This window comes from Lissotriton helveticus, chromosome 8, assembly GCF_964261635.1.
Source record: "Lissotriton helveticus chromosome 8, aLisHel1.1, whole genome shotgun sequence".
NCBI lineage: Eukaryota > Metazoa > Chordata > Amphibia > Caudata > Salamandridae > Lissotriton > Lissotriton helveticus.
In genome coordinates, this window is record NC_136069.1 from 1,602,310,812 (window position 1) to 1,602,327,365 (window position 16,554).

Here is a 16,554-nt window from a genome sequence, read left to right on the forward strand (position 1 = left end):
AAAAAGAACAAATTGCTCATCATCATAAGGATTATAAAAGGTCTGACAACCTTTGTCCGTAAACTACTCTGATGAGAAGGGATGCCACAGACTGTGAAAACATTGCCTTGCCATAATGTATGATAAATTGGTCTTTATGGGGTGGAGGATCTGGTCATCAGTAGGTCTAAGGACTCTGGCCAGCAAAACACAAGAACCCATGTCATTAGAATAAAATCATCCAGATCGGATTTGGAGCACAGAGTAGCTCAGAGGTAGGAATAATTCCATTACGGATAAGGTCCAACTAGTCGTTGTGCAGAAGAAAAAAAAAAAAAGAGACTATCCTACTTTTAAATCTGCATTGTGAACCAAATATTCATGCACTGAAATCAGTACAGCTTTGTCAGCAAACCTACTCCTCATCAATCCGCATGCCAAAAATGATTCAAACTGAGTTTTGTCATGATTCTGAGGCCATAAACCTTCCTGCTTCATCAGTGACCAAGAGCCCAGTTCAAGCAGCTCTTTGCTTAGATTCAAACATTAAGGCACACTATTCACAGTAGACTATTAATTAGTTGTTGGGAAGATAATAGCCACGACTTGAAGAAAGAAAAAGTCAGTATGGACAGAACTTCTGTACCAAAAAGCACCGTAACCATAGTTATTTGGACATGCAGATTACTTTCCATAGCCTCGAGTGACAACAGCAAGTAATATTCTCTTCTCAATGCACAATTTACTGCTAATTTTAGGGCTTTCCCATTTTGCAACATGCTTGGTTGTTTACATTTCAACAGTGTACACATTTTACTAAAATGAATCTGTAGTGCATAATCAATACTATACTAGAACCTTGATTTTAGATGCAGACACAGAATCAAGTGATGTTTACACATTAATAGAAGACTTCGGCATATTAGGCACATCAATAGAAAATACATGCATAAATAAGGATCTTGCAAGTAGCAAGCGTTCACATTTGCCTTAAGTCCAGACCGACATAGCACAGATGCAGTGCGCTTAAAGGCCTTGTATGAACTTGAGAAATTATTTTTCCATTGATCTCAAGTACTTATGGCATTCTGGAAGAAATAACCTTGTACATAGAGAACGGCCTGCAAATGCTTTGCTTTACAAATTAGGTGGGTGAATCACTAAGAAGTTTGCTGAAGGTAATATAGGGTGTCTTGATTGAACACCGGGTTCAAAAAGTAGTCCGAGAAGCTGGTACACAGCTATGAGCAAACCTGCATTCAGTGCACAGTGTTACTGTGGCAGCCAGTGTAGAAATCTGATGGCAAGGGAGAAAGGGGTATTTACATCTCATGACACATGAGCCGCAGTGCTCAACTTAGGACCCTTTGCAGTTTTTTTTTTTTGGGTGGGCCAAGAATATAGTTCCAATGAACAAGACAGGATTACGGCAATGAGGACTGGAGTTATCTTTTGTAGGACTCAGAGGACAAGAAAGATGCCCTAAAGCAAGAATAAATAGACGCCGAACATTTGTTGTCTCAAATATATACTGTAGGAAAGGGTCTCTTAACATGGTCACCCCCACTTTTTGGCCACCGGTACTGAAGCTTTTGAATGGAAGTGCACTGGGTCCCTGCTAACCAGGCGCCAGTGCTCCTCCCCTAAAACAAATGCGCAGTTGCTAGGCAAGGAATTAAGCACCTGTGTAAGTCCCTACTAAATTGTACCCCTATTCCCAGTGCATGGGTACTAAAGAGAGTCCCTAAGAGAGCAGCTAGTATTATGCCACCAAAGGGACCCACATACAAACTGCATGCAGACTGCGATTGCAGGATGCGTGAAATGGTACCAGCCATTCCGAAAACATGACATTGCCTACACCAGTTTGCAATGCTCATGTACACTGCAAGCACAATATGCAAGTCACCCGTACAGCAGGTCTTTAGAGCCCTATGGCAGGGTATATTATATATATATGCCAGACGCCAGGTATCCTGCTCATATTTATTTTATCTCCTTTTAATTTCTTCTCCCCCACCCCTCTGACCCCCCCAGGGCTCCGTGACTTCGATGGGCATTATTCGATACACCAGGCAGGAGCTCCACTCCCTAAGCGCAGCCTCTCGCCCCATTCTGGATAATGCCAGTACCTGCACCCAGGGCAGTGTAAAAACGGCCAACAGCTTAAAACATACCATAAGTAAGATTGGTCCCCAACCCTGGACAAATTTAGTATGCATGTACTGTAACGCTCGGTCCCTCTCCAAGCACGCCCTTGAAACATGGTCGTTACTCGATACTGAAAATCCAGATTTATTATTCGTTACTGAAACCTGGCTGCAAGAGTCCTCCACCCATGACATCTCTATAGCTCTACCCCACGAGTATAAAATCCATAGGCTCGATCGATCTGGCAAAAAAGGAGGGGGTACCGCAATTATCTATAAATCATTTATCAAGCTCCATACCAACGACTCTTACTTGGAGAACTGGGGTGAGATGTGCATCTCTACCTTGACCATTGGGAACAAAGAGTCATGGAAGGTTGCCCTCATTTATAGACCCCCTGGTGCAAAATCCCTTTTTGTAAATAAATTCGTGGAAGCAGTAGCTCCTCATGTCCTGACCTCAGGTAACTTTCTATTAGGGGATTTTAATTATCATATGGAACAAATCCTTGACCCCCACACCAGTGATCTTATCACCAACATTAACTCTTTAGGACTAAACATACTACCCACAGGCCCTACTCATATTGCTGGTCACTCATTGGATCTACTGTGTACTAACTCCTCTAAAGTGGAAATCAGTCAAATACTTCCAGTACTCTGGACTGATCACTATGTTATCAAATTTCACATCGTTGGCACCCACATAAAACCCCAAAAAAGTAATCAAGTAAAAATGAGCAGACCCCTGGAATAAGATAAATCTGAACTCCTTCACCACCCACTTCTCTCCCCCGGTCATCACTAATATCAACGATCCTAATGAAGCAGCTATCGATCTTGAACTCGCGATCTCCTCGACCTTAGTTCTTATCGCCCCAGTAAGAGAATCCAGGCCTCCCACCAAAATCTCTCCATGGTTTACTCCAAACTTGGAAAAGATCAAACTTTCTGTCAGGATAGCAGAAAAGAAATGGCGGCGAACCAAAGTCCTAACTGACAGACTCCATTACAAAACAGCTCATAGGTCCTATATGAAAGAAATTGCCATGGCCAAAAAAGTGTACCTAGGCAACAGGATTACCCAGGCAGCTAGCTCACAGAGAGAGCTATATAAAATTGTTAAAGAATTCACTAACCCCTCGGCATGCCAGCAGTCACCCAATGAATCACAAGATTGGGTTAACTCTGTATCATCGTATTTCCACGAAAAAATTAATGACATCCACAAACTGTTTCCTGAACAGACTTCTTCCCCTCAGACCACACCTCCAATTAATAAAAGCGATAGTGACCCCAAAAAGCAAACCAATGCATTTAGTGAATTTTCTCCCTTCTCTGAAACAGACGTAGAATTAACTTTGCACAAAATCAAGTCAGGATCTCCTGGGGACCCAGCCTCCTCCCAAACCCTGTTAAAAATCGCCCCAGCCTTGATTTCTGTTCTAACTAAAACCCTCAATCTCTTTCTATCCCACGCTTCTGTTCCCATGCACTGGAAGGAGGCCACTATAAGACCAATCCTAAAGAAACCTTCGGCCGACCATAAACAACTCTCAAACTACCGCCCTATCTCTCTTCTGCCCCTATTCGGAAAAGTCAAGGAATCACTGATAAACAAACAACTTGTAACTTACTTGGAGACAAATAGATTTCTGGACCCCTCCCAATCGGGATTCAGGGCATTCCATAGCACCGAGACAGCCTTGATTGAAATTGTTGACAATGTCAGAATGACGCTAGACAGTCTGCCATATTGGTCCTGCTTGACCTGTCCGCAGCCTTCGACACCATCTCGCATTTCGTTCTTTTAGAACGTCTTGCCGAGATTGGTGTCGAGGGCTCTGCGTTACTCTGGATTAAAAGCTATCTAACCAACAGATGTTCAAAGGTCCAAGCAGGATCATACTCCTCCAGCTACTTGGATAATGATAAGGGTGTACCTCAGGGGTCAATATTGAGCCCTACGCTCTTCAACTTATATGTATCTCCCCTGGCTAAAGTTATGTTATGCTATGTTAATAACACTTCTATAGCGCGCAGCTGCCCCAGCCAAGGGGCGTCCCGGCGCTTCAGACAGAGTACCCAAAACACAACACAGCAGAGCAAACATAGCGACACACAGAACAGGAACTAGGATGGATGAGGGAACAAGTGTGTTTTAATCGCCCTCCTAAACTTCAGGAGCTCATCAAGATCACGAATGTGTGATGGAAGGGAGTTCCACAGTTTCTCGGCCAGAACTCGAAAAGATCGGCCTCCCGCCCTACACAGCCTAAATCGAGGGACCACAGCCAGGTTTTGGCCCGCGGATCTAAGAGAGCGCGAAGGCACATATGGCACCAGAAGGTTATCGAGGATCTGAGGAGAGGCCAGCTTAAGGATCTTGAAAGCTAGGCACAAGGTCTTAAAATGGATCCTCTGAGCCATAGGCAGCCAGTGCAAAGAACGGATAGTTTTTTCCGCAGAGCAGAACCTTGGTAGGACTACCAGTGCTCTGGCTGCGGCGTTCTGAACACGTTGCATCCGGGCGATTTCAGCCTGGTTGGCCCCTAACAGGAGCGAACTGGCGTAATCGAGCCGAGATAATATGGATGCCTGTATAACCAGCTGCCTAGTGGGGGCATCAAAGAACCTCAAAATGGGCCTCAAACCTCATAGGATGCCGAAGCAAGTGGCAGCCACTTTCTTAGTGTGGGCACAAAAACTGAGAGCAGGATCTAGCCAGACCCCCAGGTTCTTTACCTCTGAGACTGGGATAGGAGCTACACCCAGTTCAGGGGGCCACCAGGCATCACCCCAGTGATCAGAGCCCAAGGCTTTGAAACCGTGTCTTACGACGACGACACACAATTACTGATCACTATTGACCAGGAACCAGGCAAAACCAAACGGAGGTTCAAAAATTGCATTATTGAAATCCATAACTGGATGACCAACAACTCCTGGATGCTAAATGCTAGCAAAACTGAGATCGTGCTTTTTGGAAAGGCCGACAAGATTTGGACAAAAGAATGGTGGCCAGCAACGCTAGGACCCTGTCCCTCTCTCAAATCCTCAGTTAAGAATCTAGGGGTAATAGTTGATAACAGCTTGTCCATGGCTGAACACATCAACAAAGTAGTGCACACCAGCTTCGGCCTCATGCGCAGCCTGAAGAATATGTTTAAATGGATTCCCCTTTCATCGCGCATGCCTTTACTACAAGGTCTCATTGTCAGCCGGATGGATTACGGGAATGCCTTGTTATCCTCCATTAACGAAAAGCTTCTGGCCCGACTACAGGTATTACAAAACACTGCCGCAAGGCTTGTGCTCAACCTTCCCCCTCGTACCCCATCACTGCCCTGTCTCAAAGCCCTACATTGGCTCCCAATAAAGAAGCGCATAAAATTCAAACTATGCTGCCTAGTCCATAAAACCATTCATGAGCACGGACCGATCTACCTGGAAAAAAAGCTCAAATTCCATAATGCGGCCAGAACACTCAGGTCCACTAGTAAACTACTTCTAACGGTTCCCATGATCCGCACGGTCAGAAATGGTTACAGGGCATTTAGTAAAACCTCTCGTGAAGCATGGAACACCTTGCCCCTCCAGATCAGGACAGGACCCAGCCACTTGAGATTCCGGAAGAACCTCAAAACCTGGCTTTTTTAGCCACCTGTTTCTGTCTGTGGTTCTGTGATGAATGATCTGCCAGCACTCAGACCTTCGGGTGATTTATGCGCTATACAAATGCATTTTACATTACATTACGTTACATTACATGTGGGGGAACATCTGCATGAATAGCTATGCCTCTCTGATCCCTAATTCCATTGCTAGTCATTGCAAGCGATCAGGAAGCCATTTTGAAGATATGAACTTGTCATGAGTTACCCAGCGACATAATGGCTTCACTGAAAATGTTTAGTATCAAATACCAGGTCTTGATAAATCTGTACAGATGCCAGCATCAGATTTATTGGGACATACACACAGAGAGCACCTTAGAGGTGCCCCTTAAAGCCCTACTTGTCACCTAGTGTGTTGGCAGACTGGTTTTCATCCAGCCTGTCACCACAGACTAGTTTCTGACCCCCTGGAAGGGCGAGTCCGTGCTTGGAGTTCAAGAACCATGCCTGCTTGGCAGAAGGTTTTTCTCACCTCTTCCAGCAGGACGGCTAGCGAATTAGCATGTGAAGGCCAGAGGCTTCAAAGCCTTTATCACCTTTGAAATGCAACTCCGGCTTCACCCAGACCTAGGGAGACTCACCCCCTACTCTGGGGCCCATTTGGCACCAGAGCAAGCAGGAAATGTGTTATTCTGGTGGCGTGTTGAACAGTCAGGCTAGCCACACCCCTAAGGCGGACTACCTGAAGTGAACAGCCCAAGAAGAGTTTCATCAGCTTGAATTTTGGTGAAATAGGGATTTCTGGTTCAGGATTATACTCACTCCCCACGGGAAGTGAGCATTTAGAGGGGCGTAGTCACCCTAGTGGCAGGTAGTCTGTCGGCTACTACCATATACTCTCCTAAACACCCCTAAATTGATTAATATGGGGTCCACCCAACACCAGATTAGACTTTCTGGAAACTGAAGAGAACAAAGAGCAGACACCGTGAGAAACAAGGACCTGCACAGAAACTGGCGCCAAATCCTGCTTTGCTGCTTGCTCTTTAAAACTTGCAAAGATCGACTCGTCCTGCAGCCTTGCATCATCCCTTAACAGTTGGAGGACTGTCCAACACTTCAATAACCAGCTAGCATCCACGTTGGGGTATAGGAGCCATCCCCCGGCATCTGTAGGCACGGACGCATCTGCTCGGTTCACTCCGTTGCAGTCCATTGAGCATCACTTCAGGAGGAGGTCTTCATGGCTCTAAGAGGTCAGCTCCATCTCTAACGAGTTTCGAGATGCTAGACCCTCCAGGAGCTCCCCTGCACCAATACCCTGAGTACCGGGCACTTGCATCAGCCAAGGCTTGTGTTCTGTCCAGCCTGGACACCAACACCTTGGAAGCCTTCCTGCACGTCAAGGGACATCAGGACAGACGAGAATGGCCCTTCTGTTCTGTTTTTCTCCCCTCTTTAGAAACAAACTGAGAGCCTAAAAACCCAAGTAGTCAGCCAGCCAGCCAGACAAGACTTCTGCACCAGAGTCCCACAGCCCCAGGTCTCTGACTTCTGGCTGCCTCCCCTGGGCCGAGGGGTCCCCACGACTTGAGCCCCCCTTTCGGTTCACTCGTACTTGCCACAAGTCCCCTTTGTTTCTACAGTGTAGCGTTTGAGGCTACCATCCCCACCAACACCTCTGCACCCGGACACAACAGGTCAGGTAAAGGGAAACTGCTGGTGGTACTTTGGACCTTTGTCCACTAGCATCTTAAGTCCCAAAGCACACCTCGAAAGCCAATTGCAAGTACCTGTTTGCTAGGTGTGTATTTCCTCCCATAGGTTATTAACACTGTAGCGTTCAAGGCTCGTATCTCAATGCGGTTATTTGAATATTTAACTATTTTCTTCTAAAATCTATATCTCCTACTGTACTTCTGTTATTCTAAATATCTGTGTCTAAATTAATATACAAATGAACTATATTTTTATAAATTGGTCTCGCAGGTCTTACTGACTATATTAACTAATTGACTGTATACAACAAATGCTTAAGAGGCAGCTATAATAAGCCTTAGCTGCTCGACCACACTACCACAAATATAGAGCACTTGGGATTATTAAACTATGCCCTGTAAACCAATAAGGCTGTCTGGACTTTTTGCATGGTGTGCCCTTACACTAGCCCCACTACATAAATAGCCAGCATCTTCCATATACACACACATACATACATATATACATACAAATACATACATACACACATACATATATATACACGCACAAACTGACAACTCTGTGGCATTCCTTAGGGGTCCACCATATCCCCTCGATTATTCAACATCTACCTAACCCTCTTACCAAATCGGATTAAATCATACAACCTCACCGGTTTCAACTATGCAGATGACATCCAAATGATTTTAAAAATGGACAGTCTCTAAGTTCCCTACAATTCAAAACTCAATGACTGCCTTCATGCCATAAACACATAGATGAATAACCATCTATCCCTCAAAACCGCAAAGACAGAATATGAAATGCGGAAAAAGGCAAACCTACAAGCCTATTGTCATAAGGCAAATGATGCCCCTCTAACATCAAGAGGAGTTAGAAACCTAAGAGCAACCATGGATTCAGACTTCTCTTTGAAATCTCATTTTAGCAATGTCACAAAGAGTGCCTTCTACACAATGAAGACACTACGTCGTATCTTCCCATACCAACAAACTACATACCAAACTCTAGCTCGTAATCTCCAAGCTGGACTATGCCAACAGCCTATACCTTGGTGCACCCGCATTCATTTTAAGCAAAACGCAATTCATCCAAAATGCTGATGCAAGGCTCCTTCTCTGCCGTCACCCAAGAGAACGCATGACTCTAGACCTGCAATCGCTCCACTGGGCAATGTTCAAGCACTCTGCATTGTCCCTAGAGCCTCCCAAGGAAAAGAATACTATACCCACAAAACAAACAGAACACTGCATGCCAGGGCTGCACTATTTATACCAACTTTTACTAAGAAATCTGTAGGAGGCACAGCTTTCTCAGTACAAGTTGTCAAGCTCCAGAACTCCCTAAAAGCCAACATTTGAAGCACCCAGGAGCAGATACACTTCAGAAGACAGTTGGAAACTTGGCTATTTACTACATAACTGCACTACCTGCATCAACGCAACAGAGCCCAGAAAAGAGTCACACCCTCAAGCGCAATCCTCCGCTTACAAAGTGCTTTCATTAATCGAGAAAGCAAAAAAAGGCTGAGCTCTAGATCAATGGGGCAGTCCGTAGTTATGTACTTCCATTTACAACTGTTATGGCCCACAACATTAGTAAAATCATAATACACAGCGGACGGCAACAAATGTTAACATACCTATTAAATTCACATAACACATCTGCTATGAGGGTTGTCCACCATAAACACTGTACAGCCAAAAAAACACAATCACCACCAAATGAACAGGCATGGAATAACTGAAGAGCTCGGTCACACATTACTGGAGAATTTGGGGATTTTAATACAGTCCAATCACTGCAGGTCCCAAATCTGTCTGCTTCTTTACATTGACACTTGGATATGGGATGCTGGTAAAAATGTCCATCCCTACAGATCTCGCCACTTCTCGCTCTCTCCCTTCAGCCATGCCAGCTCAGGACCACGACTATAGACAAAATCTCAAGACCAAACAACCCAGTTCTGCAACTATCCAAGCAGACTATAAAATATGAAAAACAATCAAAAAGTGGGCAACACAAATTTCAATTGTAGTATCTCCTTTAGGATGATTGTGAGACCCTCAATGGGTATTTTCTGTAAGCAGCAGTGTTCTTCTGACGTTCTTATAGCAAATAGTAACATCATAGGGAACAAAGGGTCTAACCTCCACCAGGAAGATTAGTCTCCTGATTTTCAAAGACGATTCAGGATCCCAAGATTTTGAAAAAGTATAAAAATTATCTCCCACCCCCAAAATTAAAAGAAAATAATAATTAAAAAACGGGTGTGGGGGGTAGTGGAAAGATTAAAAATGGTAAAGGATGTGTACAGGGAATATTAGGTCCCACACATTTATGTGAAATAGCAGGTGAACATGTTTCAGCCTACTTGTGCCTTCTGCGGATGGTGGCTTTAGTCAGGACCTCGGATTTTTTTTAGGGATATCAGCAGGGACTCTTTCCCTGCTTTTTTAATCATATACTCGTATAAAAAGGATCGACATAGGTATTTACACCCTCATCTTACAGGTTCCCCTTTTCGGGCTTCATAACATTACAAGAGGGATGTGGGTAAAAACATTCCTCTAGCTTCGCGAGCCCCCGACGTACCAGCCATCCCTCTTGTCCTGACGTAAGCCACCGCAGAAGACGCAAGTAGGCTGAAACATGTTGACCTGCTATTTCACGAAGATGTGTGGGACCTAATATTCACTATACGCATCCTATTTAATTTTTTATCTTGCCACTACCCCCCTTTTTTAAATATAACAATGTTTGAGATTTTAGAGGCAAGAGGTCATTTTAATACACTTTTTCACACTTTAGTGATCCCAAATTGTCTCTGAAAATCAAGGGACTATTCTTCCTGGTGGAGGTTAGACCCTATGATGTTACTATCGGCTGTAAGTACTTCAGAGGAACACTGCCACTCACAATCAAGCTAAAGGAGATCCTACAGTTGGAATTTATGTTACCACAACTTTTAGAGGGTTTATTGCACTGTAGGAAAGTTGGGTAGGACTATGGCGAGATTCTCTCTCCTCTAATTACACTAGAACATATAAAATGCCAATAAACGGACCTGTAGAGTTGTTCAACCACCTCAGAGTGTTGTCTCCCTTTGTTATTTGCTAGGCATGGACAGCTGGGTTAGTCTGGCCTGGTATTCTAGGATACCATCAGGTGCTGCGCCACCATGAAAAACCCCTTGTACTCCAGCCACATCCAAAGGCGCAGGGCCCTCATGGCACAGGGTCCATAACCCCACTCGACCCTGCTTGGTGCAGTACCACATGGTGGTGGTAATGTCTGAACAACTGAACCAGCCTCAGTTTATTAGAAGGCAGGAAGGCTTTCAACACCAAGCAGATGTCTTGTACCTCCAAAAATTTGATGTAAAGCGGAAACTTTGTCGGAAAGCAAAAGCCTCTCATATCCACTTCTCCCAGATGGCCACCCCAGCCAAGAAGAGATACATCTGTCACCACTGTCAACCCTGGGTGCTGTAGGGAGAATGGTCTGCTGCCAACCAAATCGTAGTCCTGTAGCTACCACAGCAGGACATTTGCAGATTCCTTCAATATCTGCACTAGTGCAGAGAGGTCCCCTTGATGTTGCTGCCACAGAGACTTAATATTACACTGTAGAGCCCACACATGCCATCTGGAATGCTTGACCAGCACGATACAGGAGGTCTTCAGCCCCAGCAGCCTCAGAGTCAACTTCGCTGAGATCTAGGATCGAGAAAAACATTGTGAATCACCGCTCAAATGTACTTTATTTTCTGCTCACTAGACGCAATACCACAACATGTACAGAATGACTGATCAGAGGATGAGTCAGGGATGACTTTGGCACATTTATAGTGAAACCCAGCGATAAGAGGTTCCCTGTAGTCTGGAGGTGGTTAATGACTGACGTGGTTGATGACTGCCTTGGGAGAGCCCGCCACCAGTCAGTCTTCAAAGTAGGGTAAGACTGGAACAATCTACTTCCGAAGGTGTACTGCCATCACTTTTGTGAAAACCCAAGGCGCACTGTGAGGTCAAACGGGAGCACAGCAAACTGAAAATGTTCATGGTGCACCATAAACCGCAGGTAAAGCCTGTGGGCCCGGAAGATGGGGATGGGAAAATATGCGTCCTACAGGTCCAACACTACCATCCAGTCCCCAGGGTTTGAGGGAGGAACATCTTAAATTTGTCCTTCAGGAAGACTTTGATAGGACACAGGTCCAGGATTGGACAAAAGACCAAGAAGTAGTGCAATTCTGGGTCCTAAAAAGGGTCTGCACATTGTGGTGCAGCAAAGACAGATAGCTTCCATGTCAGCCATTCTTGAGACTGTTGCATGGACGGGGAGGACACCAAAAACAGGAGGGCATATTACTGAACGAACTGCAACACCCACTACAGATCCTGTGCCCAACAGGGTGGCAGTGTGCTGGAAAAGGCACATCAAAGAGGCTTGGGGGAGCAGTAGCCAGAGGGACGGTGGACTGTGTAGCTCACTGTCCCTGTTTGTGTATTATTAAGTCCCCTGCCATGGCCACGAAGGGGCTGGAATGGCTGATGGGCCGACAGGGTCTGCTGACTGTGTGGAAACCATCTGCCAAATCAGCGCAAAGGGTGAAACTGGGGAGCTGGTGGGCACAGAGCGGTAGAGAGACCAAAAGAGCAGGCAGCAGCTATGCTGTTGGTAAAGCGCTCAAGAACCTAGTCAGCCTTGCTCCCAAAAAGACAGAACCCATCAAAGGGCTTGTCCATCGATCAGAGTATTTTGGACACCTCCTGAAAAGCCAGTGGAGCACATACAAGCATGTCAGATTGCAACACTCGCCGCACTGGCGCAACCCAAAGAATCTGTGCTATCTAGACCACAATCTGTAGAAAATTGGCTATGTCCCAGGCATCTCATATGGCCTTGGAAATAAGAGATACGAGTCTCCTCTGAAACGATAGACAAGACCTGACTCCGTGAGACTCATAATGCATGGCTGTCGCAACCAAGTAGGCAAGAGTTATTAAAAGTTTGCAAGACAAGACCTGTGGAGGAGAAAACTCGGTGTATAAAGGGGACAATACATTTTCCCTCCCTGCCCGGCAGGGAAGCTTGAAAGAAACAAATTAGGTTGCACCCTGCTACCACTGCAACACTCAATAGCGAAGGAAGGCTCTCATGCAAGAAAGGCTGAGTCCCCAGGACCTGAACGGTGGCCTCAGGCAATAGTCATGATTTACCAGGGGCCCTTGGAGAGGGCGTACCCAGGTCCCCAAAAGGCTTGTCGTTCGAGGCCTTGTTGCACTGGGGAAGAAGCTCAGAAACAGTGTGGCCAGGATAAGAATCTGTGCCAAAAATGTCATAAATTAGCATTCTCTGCTTGTGGGCAAGTGAACCATGTCACAATGAGGGGGGGTCTAAGAAGTGGCATCATGCTAGATACCGGAAGGGGTAGGCAGGGTGCCGAACAAAGGCATTGGTTGGTCTACGAGTACTGGTAAAGTCTACTTGGAAAGGTCCCGTCTCAGCGTGGGGGATGGCGCTGGTAGCAGCATCGGCACTAGGTTAGGCACAGATTTGAGAACGGATACAGAATGTCTAATTGGCGCAGAGGGTGAACTCACAAGCGGAGTCTCAGTTGGGAGGTAACTCAACACGAAGGTGCTACAGAGGAGTCGGTTGAACAAGCAAGCACATTATGGCCTCCTAAAACCCACGTAGTTAAGCAGGAATTGCCTCGGGCCTGGAAAATGCAGGCTGTCTTGGAGGCGATGTCAATACTGGCCCTGGAGAATTGCTTCAGGAGTAGGTCCTGGGTCCCCCCGCTCCATCACACTTTATTGAGGCAAAGCCTCAATGTGCTGGGCAACAAACCACTTTGTCTTTTGGTTCCAGATCGCCTACAGGTGCATCTGGGCATAGTCCCCGCAGGTTTCGGGATGACCCGAGACAGACAAGGTAGGGAACAAAGACATACATTTGTCTGTGACATTCGCCACAGGGCTTAAATCCAGATGATTTATTTGGGGACATGTCCCTTGCACACAAACATTTTCAAAAAGTTGATTAAATAAATAGTGCTAGAGAACAAGAGTAGCTTCGGAAAGAAAGGAACGGACGTCAGCGTGCCTAGGTGGTGCATTTAAATGCCTGTGTACGTCACATCTGGTGCAGACGAAGTGCCACATGTCGCAACTTTCTCAGAGCGCAAGGGTAGAGCTTCAAAGCTTTCTGGATCCAGTCTGATGCGAGGTGAATATGCTCAGCTGAGGAACCTTCAATTAAAAGTCTTTATCAGACAAAAAACTTATTGCAATTAATCTCACTTATCAAATTAACTAATGTTTCTTCGCTGGAATGTTCCTTACAGCCACCTTCAACAAGTGAGATATACAGCATGTTACACATGCACAAGCAAAAGAATCATCAAACCACAGAATTTAAGGGGAAGACATTATATTTACACATCTATTTAGTATGTAATTTGGCAGGGCCTGAAGACTCTGAAATGGGGTTGGCTCACATACAAGATAACAAAGAGACATGACTTAATGAAACAATATATACACATTTTTTATTCATGGTAAAATATAAAAGCTTTACTGGTGTATTCTCTTGTGGAAGAAACAACCAGATACAAACAGGTAAGCCGGCTACAGTGCTGGAATTACCTTGAACACCCAAGACCCAGTCTCCGGCCGATAGTCCTTGAAATGAGCACCCTGCTTGCGAGATGCTGCTTCCAATCTGTTTTCATAGTTCATCTCTGCTAGACGTTCTGGAGTCTTTATCAAGGATCGAGTTGTTTTATCCATAGGCCAAACACCATCTAACGTCACCTCAGCTCGTCTGTTAAGATAGAGAAGAATAATGTCACAACTAGAAATTATTTTGGCGTGGTTTCATTGCTGTGCACTCAAAAGGCAAACACTACAGTATTCTGTATAGGTTTAATCATATTCAGAAAAGAGAGGAATACAAATCTACTTTTATTAGACTTTTCAATAAAGGTAGAACTGGGCTCAGCAAACAAATGGGAAGATGGCAATCCTATATTAACTAAAGTATCCTAAGGATTCTCCACTTGTTCCTAACATACTGGAAAAAGCAGGGTCAAGTAACATTGAACAATATGTGGCTATTCAATACTGTATAATGGACTTCTAAGCCAGGCTGTTCCTTGGTCCATGAATGCTGGATTGTTAGCAGATTTTAACATGAGCAATATTAAAAAGGAAAAAAAAATCTATATTACTAAGAAAATCTGTTTTTGCTCCAGAATTTATGAAGCAACTTTTAATGGACTGTATCCAACCCAGCAAAAAGTAATATACGCCAAAAGATTACCAAATTGCCTCTTGACAAGATTTTTTTGCTAAAATGTTCTAGGCTTTGAGTTTTTAACAAAAGGCGAACATTCTACAGCAGTACCAATATTCTCATTTTTATTTCTGCCTTTGTCAAATTATTGGATACCTCTAGCTTAATCAGCTTTTCTCTTTAAATGGCATTCACTTTAAATCTATTTGCCCATTTAGAAGCACCATTCTTTCAACTTGTTTAGCCAGAAGACACACCCTTTTGACTAAACATTTTGCAAACATACATAACAAAAAGTTAAATAAGTATTTAAGTATAAAAAATGTTCAATTGGAGAAGCAGTTTCTGTATTGGTTGAACCAATCAACAAGTTTGGTGTGTGTTCTCTTAAATATATATTTCTTGCTGTTCTTACAGTGCAATGAGGTCAACATTTGCCACTGAAACATGTGCTCACTGGCAAGGCAAGAGTTTGAATCCCACTAAAGAAGACTCCGCCTTCATTCCTTCTAAAGTTCAGCAAACTGAGTATCATTAAATGGCATTTTATTTACAGAGCGAATTTATGAAGTTGACGTGGTATGAAGCTCAATATAAACAATGTAGTATTTATATGGGCACCTTCCAGTCTATTAACATCTGCCTTCCATTTTTGATCCAGTCCACTACCTTCTTTAAAAGGACCAGACCACCATAGCCAGGGTTCACAGTCTGGTATCAGTGCCAATCACAGTGGTAACTACACATATGTACAATTGATAAGTTCAATCTGATAAAACAAATAGACTCCTATATGGATAGTATGAAGATTGTTTCCTAACATTTTTAACCTTTGAGCATCCCCATAGATTATATAACACTTGCACTGTAGATCATTTGTATAGTTTTAGTCATGATTTGTTAAGGGCAAAAGGTACCAGAGATGACTGTATAAGATTCTTTACTATATAGAGTTAAGGCAGTCTTAGTTTCCACTGTGCCTCAGTGTAAGAAAGTGGCTCTGTATTTACTGTTCCAAAGTAAGGTACAGTGTGCACAGAGTCCACAGTCCCCAGAGGTATAAGTTAGATATCACCTTACTCTCTAAAGTGGTAGCTTGGTCGAGCAGTAAGGCAGTATCAGAGGACAGTGTAAAAAATTTGTTGTACACGCACAGTCAGCAAATGGTCTCACACACTCAAGAACTGAACCCTATGCCAATTGTTTTGTATAGGAAAATATATTGTTTTATTTTAGAACCACAAGTAGGTATAAAAATACTTTCTCAGAATGAGATGTTGCAATTGAATACTTTGAATGAGCAATATGACTTAAATGTAATAGATACAGTTGTTGCAATATGCAACACCATCTTAACACAATATTAACATTGAGCTCAATGGGAATTTTAAGTAAATGCAACATCAATTACTTTGCATAGGTTTTTCTTACTCAGGGCTGGATCCTGGATTCAGCCCTGGTGCATCTCCAGTAAACAGTTGAAAAAAATAGTTTGTTACACAGGCGATTTTTAAGGAATATCTGTATGTTTCAAAAATCGACAAGAATTTCTGGTAAAAATCAGGCAATATTATCCTTTGGAGGAAAATCAATTTCTCTGAAAATTTGTTATAATTACTTTTTAGGGTCAGTGCTGGGCACAAAGATCCAGCACTGGGATCTCTCCTGGTAACAGGTGAGCAATTTTGTTGATCGGATGATTTTTAGTGAATATTTCAAAGTTTCAAAACTCGACACTTAGAAGAATTTCCAAGTGAAAACCAGCCAATGTTACCCTATGGAGA

At 44.0% G+C, this 16,554-nt stretch overlaps 1 protein-coding gene across 1 annotated transcript in view; it reads right to left on the minus strand.

The window, feature by feature from the left end:
• The window catches only part of NUP98 (nucleoporin 98 and 96 precursor), an 853,605-nt gene that overhangs the window by 432,477 nt on the left and 404,574 nt on the right, over window positions 1-16,554 (minus strand). The window contains 1 exon segment of the mRNA XM_078658655.1: window positions 14,122-14,299. Within this exon segment, the coding sequence (XP_078514781.1) occupies window positions 14,122-14,299 (178 nt within the window).